At 40.1% G+C, this 12,288-nt stretch overlaps 1 protein-coding gene across 1 annotated transcript in view; it reads right to left on the reverse strand.

Moving 5' to 3' along the window:
• Positions 1–1,095: 1,095 nt before the first annotated feature.
• Positions 1,096–12,288, reverse strand: part of UQCRC1 (ubiquinol-cytochrome c reductase core protein 1) — a 12,137-nt gene continuing 944 nt past the window's right edge. Inside the window, exons 2-12 of the mRNA XM_072421207.1 lie at positions 8,763–8,903; positions 7,831–7,917; positions 6,882–7,011; positions 5,407–5,605; positions 5,134–5,213; positions 4,306–4,421; positions 3,709–3,852; positions 3,415–3,575; positions 2,915–3,046; positions 1,875–1,975; positions 1,096–1,379 (exon numbers count right to left, since the gene is read on the reverse strand). Coding sequence (XP_072277308.1) covers positions 1,315–1,379; positions 1,875–1,975; positions 2,915–3,046; positions 3,415–3,575; positions 3,709–3,852; positions 4,306–4,421; positions 5,134–5,213; positions 5,407–5,605; positions 6,882–7,011; positions 7,831–7,917; positions 8,763–8,903 — 1,356 coding nt within the window. The 3' untranslated portion in view covers positions 1,096–1,314. The remainder of the gene's footprint in view (positions 1,380–1,874; positions 1,976–2,914; positions 3,047–3,414; positions 3,576–3,708; positions 3,853–4,305; positions 4,422–5,133; positions 5,214–5,406; positions 5,606–6,881; positions 7,012–7,830; positions 7,918–8,762; positions 8,904–12,288) is intronic.

Genomic DNA, 12,288 nt, shown 5'->3' on the forward strand with positions numbered 1-12,288 from the left:
TTACGGAGGGCTGTAAAATTATCATTCAGCACTCAAATAAAATCCAGCAAGCGAAGACACAAACTGGCTGCAAAAGATATATCTGTCCACAAGTGGGCACCACTGAGCATATTTGCTTTTTGGATGTGGAATGCCATCTGCTGCCTAAAGTTTCCAGTGAAGTTTCCATTCATTGAACTAGATTGTGCAGTGCTGCATTTTCACTGCTTGTCTGTCCCAAAGTAAGAGGGACCTTTCTGTACTTGTGTGCTGTCTGACCATCTTGTAATAGAGAATGCTGGAAGAGTAACGCCATTCCTTTGTTTGGTGGACAATAAAGGTCTGAGTGTTCTACATGCCTTTTTATCCTTGCTCTTCCATTTATAGTAAAAAAAAAAAAAAAAAAGCTGGACACAGATGCCATTATCCTAAGGATGGATTTTTGGAAAAGCCTCATTGCTTTTAGGAGTGAGCAGTGCAATATAATAAAGGGCAACACTGTGGTTAACAAATTGAGATCAGTGCCTTTGATCACCCAGAATGCCATAAAGTTTCTGCAAACCCTTCTTCCCTTCTACCAAGATCACAAAGTGTATCTAAACCCAAGAACATGTATGTTGCAGCCTTAGATGTGGTTGCATTAGTTTTTTTAGTATATTTTCTGCAAAAAAAAAAAACCCTAACCACAGGAAACATCCAGGACACTGGATTTGAGTTATTTTAGTTGTATCAGCTCTCAGTAGTTCTTTTCTATGTCCTATAGAACTCTTCCCTTCTATTTTGAAAAGACAGAGAGGTGACAACAGCCTAGGATGACCACGCTGCTTCTAAATACACTAAGTACAGCACAATAAGTGAGGACAGGATGTTACCAAAAAATAAAAAAGGAAAAACCAAAGCCAGAAAGGAGAAATAATTCAGCCACCAAGTCTAAGGACTGGTAAAGCTGCAATGTATCACATTCTACTTGGGTTTAGATATAATTCAAATGTGGTCATGGATTCCATGGTAGGTCAAGCCAAATATGGACTCGTTACTGTATTATTGCAGTAAAATATTCTTTAATGCAAGCCCACCCATAAAAATCTAAAGAAATTTATAAAAAAAGACTCCATGTCTCATTTAAGTTACATTTTATTCTGCAATGTCACAAGCTGTTCAAAAAATACACAAATGGACGTTCATGGCTGTATTTTACATCTGCAGAAAAGGGAGTGCGGGCATTCAATGTTTTTAGAAATATCACTATCACCATTTTGCAGCATTTCTTTAGTTCCGCCTTAAAGATATCTTTTTGTTTCTTTCAAAAAAAGTGTCCCCAAAAACGGATGGTGTTTAGACACGCAGCCAGTACATAGCATTGCGGATACGGTTGTAGTCAGGAAGCTGCTCAACGGGACCTAGGAAAAAATAAAAAGATTGGGATATTTATTTAGTACTGGAAAGAAGATATTGGAAATAACTAAAGTGTTTATTCTGGATTATGGAATCCGTTTGTTGCTGTCCAAAACGTAAATCTCCAGAGCAGACAGCCCATCTTTTCTGATGACCTGGAAAAAGCCTACACATTATGGAGGAAAAACCAACGACCTGATGTGAACATGTTCAGTGCCAGGCAAATGAATTAGAAGCACTGATTGGAATCAAGGAGCAAGCAACAGCAGCTTTCTTAGTCATCCAAAAAACGTGTAACATCGGAAGCATTTGATTATAAAGATTTACAGGCTGCCAAAGTCAGAATTTGACACCACAGGCATGCTTTCTCTGATTTGGCCACCCAAACCAAAACAATGTTGGATGGAATGGTATTTAGGACGAAAGGTTCAACACAGGCAGTCCCAAACATGGCAATTGTTGCATATCCAGAACATTCAAATCCAAAAAGGTCCACTTACCAACTGCAGCCACAGCAGGACACTTTTCATAAATATACTTTGTGCAGACATCTCTTAATGTTTTTGCATTGACCGCCTGCCAGGGGAAAGAACAGGGAGTTTAGCATGAAACACACAGGTGGTGGCACATGTAATACATAGACATATATAAATTTACAAATGTATGTAACTAAAACCTCCAGTTTTAACAAACTATTAAATAGCCCTTTACATGAGAACTTTACTTTCAGGCAAATTTTGGGAAAAAGAAAAACAAATTTCATATTGGATTCCAGATCCCTATTGCATGGGTGAACTGCTCATTTTGCCTAGATGATAAATAAGGTGATAATCCTATTTTATTTTCCCGCAGTTTTCCTCCTCTTCATGGAGCCAATCTCTCAGAGCCTCTTCCCTTCATTGCCCTTCAATGCCCTTCAAATGCAGCCCCAGCAGTTCTGATTAGTACAATAGTACACATAGGGGCAACCACATTCTGCAACAAAGGATAGCAGAGGAGAGTTCTGGCTGCTAGAAAATCTTGAAATAAGGAAAATATATCAACTTCATCATTAATACCTATGCAAAATAAGCACTTCAACTTTGCAGTGGGGAGGAGGGTGAACTAGAAAGGTAAATGTTTTTCATCCTCAGAATTCATCTTTAAAAGTCTAGTAATGAATTGATTAAAGCATCTGGAAGTCACCAAAGAGCATTAAAACAAAATGCAACATTATTATATGTGGCTGCTCCCCCGACTCCCAGATTAAAAATTGAAAATACTCCAGGTTTGATACTGATGCCAATGATGCTGTCTTGATGCTGATGTCATTGGATTAAACAGAGGGATCTTGGGAAACTTCAGGATCCAAATTCTCAGTATTGCACAGAAGTGTTCTCACATGATTTGGGGACCCTAAACTTTCCCAGCATGCCACATGAAACTTACTTACATCACTTCACCTTGGAATGCCCACTGAAAGACTTGTAACACAATAGTAACAATGGAATTCTTTTTTTTTTTACTCATTGCACTGTGCATGGCACATAATCCCTTTTACAGGAGATTTTGTGCTGGCCTGCTCAATGAAAAAACAGCCAATGTCAGCTTGAATCTGGAGATGTCGACCGTTAACCATGCGGGTTTATTTATTTCCACTGGTAAGCCATACTCATGGCAGCGTCCAACTCTCCTTGATTCAGGACAAAGAGGAAGTATTATGTATGGGTAGCAGAACTAACACACTTACAGTTTGTTCTCCACTAAAGTTTATGTTTAGCCAAAACAGTGTTTCCCAAACTTTGGACTGGGTGGGGAAGGGTTAAGAAAGCCCTGTCTGCTTTTTACTGCTTTCCAGACCTTCCAAACTTTAGCTCTTGTATAAAACATGGTTTTGTCTTTAAATAGATTTTAACATTTGTTAACGAGCTATACAAGCCAGTCTAGGTGGTAGCCTCATGCTGCACATATGGAGGAAGTGCCATGTATGACCAAGGAAGGTTTAACCATTGGAATTCTGCAGTGCAGTATTTGTAAGGGTAAATAAATCTGCCTACTTACCACTCTGCCTGAGCTACATGCAGCATGTCCTCAATACGGTGTTTATCAGTCACAAAGTACATTCCCAGCAGCCCGGTGTCTGAGTAGCGGATGTTAAATGGCTGGAAGCTTTGGCAGAGTTTGAATTCTGCTGCAGCCCGGCCCACATTGCTTGACAGGTTCTAGAAGCACAGAGAGATTTTAGTGCAAGAAGAAAACACATCCTAAATTATAGGTAAACACTGGCTTCAAGAATAACTTTACAAGGCTTGGAATTATAATTTAGATTACAATAGTCACATAGGACAGCCTTACCTTGCCTCCACCATAAGTCACATCGTAGCTGCTAATAATAGTATTGGCCAAAGCCAAAGCCACCTTATCTTTGCTGTTCAATCCAGGCCCTTCCACTGCGATGGCGATGTGAGCCAGAGGTAAGTCGTCATTACGGGCAGAGAGCTGGAAAGAAGGTAAAAGGATATTAACAAGTATCTTTATATACATAAAGGATTTATGTACTGGCTGCATTAGCACATGGAAAATCAAACACAAACAAAGGCTCCAAAGGGACAATGCAAAATGTTAACATAATGTAGGCTATTGACCTTGAAAAAGGTTGTCAGTCCAACACATTAAAAAAAATTATGCAACTGACAATTAATTTATTATTGTGCATTGGGAAGGCAAGATGCACATGAGTGCCAATAAAGATTAATGGCATCACAGGCTACCATCATTAGTGCATTACTGAGATGAGTGTGAAGAATTCCCAAGCAGTCTATTCACAGCCTAGTGTCCTAAAGCAAAGTAAAGTGTATTGAAGATTTGTATTGAGCTTTATTAGGTTCTGTGCTAACAGAATGTTGTTTCAGGTTTTGCATGCCTACACAGATGCTCTAAATTTTCTCTTACTCCACTTCCAGTGAATCTGCATGGGGTCAGAACAGGGATGGCATCTTTCTCGTACTGTGTGGAGAGGCCACTGAAGTGTCGCTGAGCGAGCTCACACAGCTCGTTGTGGTTGATTCCTGATGGTAAAGAAAAAAAATATTGTATTATAAGTTACTAGAGATCACGCTGAATGTCTATTTTGGGTAACACAAGTTATTTATTGGACGCCACCTGGCCACTTCTGCACATTGTGGTTATATCCACCAACTGTTCGGTCACTACAGGACAGTGAACTAATGTAAGGACTGTTAGGATGATCCATTGATCTCTATGAGAAACCAGGTATCCGACAACTGGATGTGTTAGATTAGAGTGGTACTTTTTGAGGTAACAAAGATCGAACAATGTTAAAATGTCTTCATTTATAGGGGGCTGCTGTTTAAACTTTTGTTTTACTGCAGGACAGAGTTGCTTTAAAGTGAACCTGACCACTTTTCTTGCATGTAAATAGAAATGTTGTACCTGCATAAACACCCCAGACATGCATCTAAGCCTTCTTCCCTATCAATACCCACTCCAAACTGTTTAAAATATTGGCACGTGCCAAAAGGAAGGGTAGAGGAATCTTTGACATGCCAATAGTAATTGACAGCATTCTTCCATGCAGTGCAAGAGACAATATGTTGGCACCAAAGAAGTACAATTGGGTATCTGCAGCAGAGATTGTCTATGGTTTACATAAGTGGATTAGAAATTGAATAGTTCATATTTGGTTAGTTTCTGTAAGAAGGGACAGAAGCAAGGGTTCTCCAAAGACTACAATATATAGTGTTCAATGTAAGTCATTACCTCCAGCAGCTGCCAGCACCGTGCGTGGGGCTTTGAAATTTCTGTTGACGTATTCAAGAAGATCTGCCCTTGTAAGCTTCCTATAAAATAACATATTATAAAGTAATCAATGTGTGCTGCACACAAGAGTGAATGCAAACACGCAAACATTACACAGCTCTCATACAATTTTGGTTTATTCACTTTAAAGAGCATCTTAGAGCACAACCACCAGGGAGCAGATCAGGAATGAAACATCCATATGAAATGACAGAAGACTGAACAGCCACTTACTTGGCATTTTCTAAAGGTCCCAGGACGCTTTTGCTGAGAGGAGTGCCCTGATAGGCTGTTGCATGCAGGTAATCAAAAGTCACCTCTTGCAAGTTATTTTCAATTTCTTGCAGCTCTTGCAGAAGGACCTGTCTGGCCTGCTCCACCTGAGAATCCTCCAGGCTGTTATTCTGAACCACGTCGGCCAGAATCTCCACAGCTGAAAGCAAATAAAAATTACACTTCAGGAGGATTAAAACCTGTTTTTTCCTTTTATTTTTTTTTTTTTTACTCTGTGTAGCTTTCTATTCATTGGACTGACCACTAGGGGTAAGAAAACTAGTAGAATGTCTTGAGAAACGAGAGCCACACTTTCCAGAAAGAGGTTTATCACTATTTGCAACCTAAAGAAAGGTAAACAAAAGGTAACAAGTCGCCAACACATTTCCGAGGATCAACAGTCCCCCCTCCTTCATCAAGGTTTTTAGTGACAGAAAAATGTATGTTCCAAGAATCTTTAACCTATAAGGATTTGCTGAGCACTTAGTGGGTGGAATGAGACTATGTTACCGTAGTAATCCTAGGCAGGTGGAAATGTATTTATTTATAGTGGGTCTTGCAATGTTTGTTTGTTTTGGTCCTTTCATTTATGTTTGGAAATGAGGGTGTACATTTGTCTCTTTAGCTTTTATTTTTTTCACTTAGTTTCTATGCAACTGGTCCATACGGTTACTGTAAAATATGCTGGGATCAGGATTTGTTCCTCTTTCCCTATATGATACTATTGTTTTTTATTTTGTTTACTTTGTTTGTTTTTTCTTTGTCAAACATCTCAAGAAAATCAATAAAAATATGTTTAAAATAAATAGATAGCTAACAGTACCACAATAAAAAAAATGACAAGAAACATGGCAGCATTGATTTACCCAGTTTGCAACATGCAATTATAGGAGCACATCTAAATTTAATTTTAAACTATGAAACCTGGCAAGTTCCAGTAGTTTATTTAGTATTTACCTATAACTGTTGTGGTCAATGCTGTGATGCCACCAACTATGTTCAAGTTGTTGTGGACCACTAATAAAACTAATGCTGTGAACAAGTGCCATCTGTAAAGCTGCGGTGTAGTTCACATCCACTACTCAATACTACTCACTTACACCATTGGTATTTACATGCTTCCGTTTTACTAGCATGACTACCAGTTTATTATTAGCAAAGTTTGTATTTCTCATGCACATCCCTTCTCTGTCATGAACATCTGCCCTCTGAAATTATCATCACCTTTTTTCTGATTGAGCAGTTAGGTGTCACACAGTCACTACCCTTCTTTGCTACCTACTTTAAAAGGAATCTGATGTGGATTGGTGTGTCATTTACAAGCAGGACCAGAAATGTTACAGAACCACCTCATGTTTCAAGACAGCACAACCTATGACACATTTACAGGTATCTGTTATGACCTTGAAGATTATAAAGTGCCAAAATATTCTCACCTTTAGGAAGATCCTTGGACAGGGCCTTAATATAGATGGCAGTCTGCTCACGTGTGGTGTATGTGCTTAAATGGGCGCCGATACTCTCCACTTCTTGCTCCAGTGCAGCTTGTGGACGCTTCTTTGTACCCTAAAGAAAAAATGCAATAGGAAATATAAATCACCTATGATGCAAGTTTTAGTCAGCTGGATGATAAGCACAGAAATATTGGTAAATAGTGGCTTTACTTTTACTTGCAGAAATGTTTTCTTAGATAAAAATGAAGTTTGTCACTGTTAAAACTTATAAAATGTGGTCAAATTGGCTGCCCCTGGCTTACATGCTTTCTGAATTGTTGACTAATAGCAAACATGAACCAGGTTTTTTTCATATATTCTGAAGATTTTTCCCAGTAAGAATCAGCAAATGTGAATGAAAAGTTCTGTGGCAGACCTGTTTTTTTTTTTTTTTTTTTTTTTTTTTAATATGTTTTAGTCTGCTGTCCAAGATTCCAAGAGTAGGGACAGTGAATACAAATGGTTGCATAGATTTTGCCAATAGGCAACCCAATTTGTATCTTATTTTATTGCCTATTTGCTGATAGATGGCGTTGGAGATGAGAAACTGTGCTTTCAGGAAATTTAGGACATAACACCGTCCCCTTGACCTCTCATTTTAATGCTGTGTGAAAAAGCCACCGATTTCCAGGCTCATGTGATGCCTGAGATATGTACACACATGAGAAAAAACGTGTTTGGCCCCATACAAGTTTCAGCTTTTAAAAAGTCACAAACCTTCACAGCTTCAACAGGAGATTTGACTGGTGGGAAAGGAGTTGGTGGCAAGGATACCTAGAATACCGATTTGCTTTAAAGCTTATTAACTTTGGATTAAATAATAGATCCACACTTTAAACAAAATACACATACTTATAGTTTCATGTTGTGGTAAAACGTTTATATAACTCACCTTGAATGCCAAATGTTCAAGAAAATAGCCAGCACCGTTGTTTTTAGGACTTTCATAGCGGCTGCCGGCTCCAATCCATACACCAACCTGAAACACAATATGGATAAAGTGATATTAAAATAAACATACTTCCCTAATAGCTAAAATTAGGCAGATATTACCATGTCAGTAACCAGTAAAGTCTCAAATCAAACTTCTTGATTTAGTAATCTACTTTGTCCCTGTGCATAGGCAAACTATTTCCAATTGCACTTTCCTGGCTTTTATGGAAGCAGGATGTGTTAGGCTATGTACACACCTCGACCTAGACGAATAGTTGGGTTTAAGTCGGGTGAGAATACAACATGTACAGCAGTTGCCCGACTTCATTCATGGATGTGTCCTTAAGGGTCGGTGAATGACTGCGATACAAGTCACGATCAGGCAGGTCATTATTGCAGAAAGAGTCAAGCAATGTTCCTTCTGCAATAATACCTCCTACCTGTGCGCATGTGCAGCTCAGCTTTGGTTGCCAGGATACCAGGCAATACCATATATTGCTGGGATTGGCACTTTGGTTCAATCTTGCTGGAGTTACAGTTACCCCAGGCCGGCCAATCAAGGTGGTACTTTCAATGTACCATTAAGCATTCAGTGTTCAAGCCAAACATTTTTTCAAGCTGGGTGGTAAGAAATTGTAGGTGGGTGGCAACCCCTGTATTATCACCAAACTCTTCAGTAACCACCCAAAAAGTGGTGGGTGGTGCGCCCAGCTAAAAGATGCTGGGGAGGACACTGGGCATTGGATAAGAAACTAAAGCTCACTGATTTACTAGACTAGCGTAGTACACAAAATACACCAAAACGCAATACCCCCCCCCAATATCACCTAGTCAACCCAACAGGACCAGTTTACCTTTCTGTACAACCGACATGGGCCCATTGCTACTTACTGTGCAGGTTGGCTGGCCAGACTCTTCAGAGGCCACACGCAGACCATTGTCCAAGGTGGAGATCTGAGTCTCGGGAATGTTACTTAAAGCCTGTGCATAAGTCACAGCACTACGGCTGCCCTTCAGGCCCAAAACAGAGGGCTGAAAAAAAACAAACACACACAATAAATATGCAAAATAAAATATAACAAATACAAACAAAAGTAAATAAATTATTCCACAACGCTATACTCCCTATGCAGGTCCTGCAGGTAGCAGAATAGTAAAGAAGGACAGTAAGGTCAGTCATGGCTGAAATAGGCAAACTAAAGAAAAATCCAGGAAAATAAAATTCTTAAAATTCTTGTTTTGGATGAAGGAGAAATAACTCCATTATGTGAGCTTGAAAACCCAAGAGATGAGGAGCCATTGCCATTCCCAGGCACTAGGGAGCCACCATTATTCTTTGAACCCTGACAGCCCAGGAGTTGTTGCTGCCTTATCCAAAAACAATTAGTATCTGCTGGTACTTGTGTGCAAAAAAGCCAAAAAGTTGCTCCGGGTCCCTGGCTGCAAGCTAAAGAGCTAACATTGGCCCCTGAGTTATTGCTTGCCCCAACCTGACAGTCATAGCCAACTTCCGAAGCCCTTTGTACCCTGAAAGCCAAAAAGATCCTGCTGCTAATTGTCTGACAGCAGAGTATAAATCGCTGACCCATGTGCAGCCCAAATGTTAAAACAGCTGCTTCTTGCCCCAGTCTGTCAGCCAATGAGCTACTGGTGGCCCCTGTGCACCCCAAAAGCAGAATTTTTCTTCCTGGCTTTATTTTGACAGCTGAGCAGCTATTGCCAGCCTCTACCCCTCTACTATATACCTCGGATACCCTAACATCCAAAGGGTTACATGGGGAATCCCGGTATTAGAGGATTCACTCTATACTCTGGGGTGCCCTCTGACATTGTGGGGCTTGTCTATAGCCCGGGCCATGCCAACATCTGAAGGGTTAAATTATACCCTGGGGAACCCTGACATCCGTGAGGTTAAAATATACCACAGGGCATGCCAGCATCAGAGGATCAACAATATATGGTGGGGCACCACAACATACATAATTACATAACGACATAAATCTATTAGGTTCAACCACAAGGGAAATAAAACATATCCCAGATAAAAAACTCCATGGACATAGTTGGTCCAGAGGAAGGCAAAAAACCCTTGGTACAATATGCTTTAAACAGGGGAAAAAAATTCCTTCCCGATTCCATGAGGCAATCAGATGTTCCCTGGATCAACAGTCTCCTATCTTTACTTTAAAGCCTTAATACCCAGTTATATTCTGTGCTTCTAGGAATAGACCAACTTTTTCTTAAAGTAATCTATAGTAGTTGTTGAAACTACTTCCTGAGGGAGCCAAATCCATATTTTCACAGAACTTACAGTGAAGAATGCCTTCCTTATGCAGAGATTACATTTCTTTTCCTCCAGAGTGCCCTCTTGTTCTTTGTAATGATCTCAAAGCGAATAGTTGGGAAGAGAGTTCTGTATATGGACCATTTTTATATTTATACAGGATGAGCATATCCCCCCTTATACGTCTCTTCTCAAGGGAGAATAGATTCACTTCAGCTAATCTCTCCTCATAGCTGAGTTCCTCCATTCCTTTTATTAGTTTAGTTGCCCCTCTCTGCACTCTCTCCAATTACACAATATCCTTTTTGTGAACTGGTGCCCAAAACTGGACTGCATATTCCAGATGTGGTCTGACCAATGCTTTGTACAGGGCCAGGATAATGTCTCCATCTCTGCAGTTTATTCCTCTTTTGATACAAGAAAGTACTTTACTAGCTTTAGATATTGCAGCTCGGCATTGCATGCTGTTATTAAGTCTATGATCGACCAGAACCTTTTCCATTTCTAACTCCCCCAAGTGTATTCCCCCTAGACAGTATGAAGCATGCATGTCAAATAGTACATCCAGGTCTGCTTGTAGATTATAGACATCCTGTATGGACATAATTCCATTACATAGTTTGGGGTCATTCGCAAACACAGAAACGGTTCCTTTAATGCCAAACTCTATATCATTTATAAAGATGGTAAACAGTAAAGGTCCCAACACTGAACCCTGGGGTACACCGCTAATAACCTTAGACCATTCAGAGTATGAATCATTAATTACAACCCTCTGGATGTGGTCTTTAAGCCAGTTCTCTATCCATTTACAGATTGACTTTTCTAAGCCTATTGACCCTAACTTGCATATTAACCGTCTGTGGGGTACAGTGTCAAATGCTTTAGCAAAGTCCAAGTACACTATATCAACGGTCTACCTGTTTATTTACTTCCTCATAAAGAGTATACATTTGTTTGACAACTTCTGTCTTTCTTGAAGTCATGCTGACTATCACATAGTATTTTTTTCTAGCAGAACCTTCTCTATGTGGTTCTTTATCAAACTCTCTAGGACCTTTCCAACTATGGACGTTAAACTAAAGGGTCTGTAGTTACCTGGTAATGACTTTGCTCCCTTTGAAGATAGAAACCACATTGGCCTTACGCCAATCCATCGGTACCTTGCCAGTGACTAAAGAGTCTCTAAAAATTAGAAATAATGGCTCTGAGATAACCGAGCTAAGCTCTTTGAGGACACGTGGATGTAATCCATTGGGTCCTGGTGCTTTGTCAACCTTAATTTTGCCAAACTGTTTCTCAACTATATCAATTTTGAGCCATTGTGACTCATTTAAGGCAGTGGCATTGCTATTATGAATTTGGACTTGAGCACTGCCATTTTCCTTTGTGTACACAGAGCTAAAAAAAAGTGTTTAGTAAATCGGCCTTTTCTTTATCCCCAGTTACCAACCCAGAGACATCCTTTGAGGGGCCTACATGCTCAGATCTGATCCTTTTGCTATTAATATATTTAAAACATTTTTGGGGGGTTCGCCTTACTTTCCTTTGCAAGCTGTCTTTCAATTTGAAGTTTTGCACATTTTATCCCCTTTTTTACATCTTTTGTTGTATTCTTTAAAGTTTTCAAACAATGAAGGTCATCCTTCTTTTATATTTTTGGAATGCCCTTTTTTTACTCTATATGGCTTTTTTAAGCTGTGAGCCACATAGGTTTTAATTTTAGTCTCTTAAACTTTTTACCCATTGCAATATATTTTTCAGTACGCTTGTGTAGAACAAACTTGAAACATTCCCATTTATGTTCTGTGTTCCTTGAGGACAATATTGTACATACAATAAATTACTCTATACCTCCAGGGCACCCAGACATGCGAGGGGTTACTTGTACCACTGGGGCACCCAGACACCTGAGCGGTTACCTTATACCACTGGGGCACCCAGACACCCAAGGGGTTACCCCATACCCCAGGGGCCCCCAGACACCCGAGGGATTACCCCATACCCCAGGGGCACCCAGACACCCGAGGGGTTACCCCATACCCCAGGGGCACCCAGACATCCGAGGGGTTACCACATACCCCAGGGGCACCCAGACATCCGAGGGGTTACCACATACCCCAGGGGCACCCA

The sequence above is a fragment of the Pyxicephalus adspersus genome, chromosome 8, assembly GCF_032062135.1.
Source record: "Pyxicephalus adspersus chromosome 8, UCB_Pads_2.0, whole genome shotgun sequence".
Classification (NCBI taxonomy): Eukaryota; Metazoa; Chordata; class Amphibia; order Anura; family Pyxicephalidae; genus Pyxicephalus; species Pyxicephalus adspersus.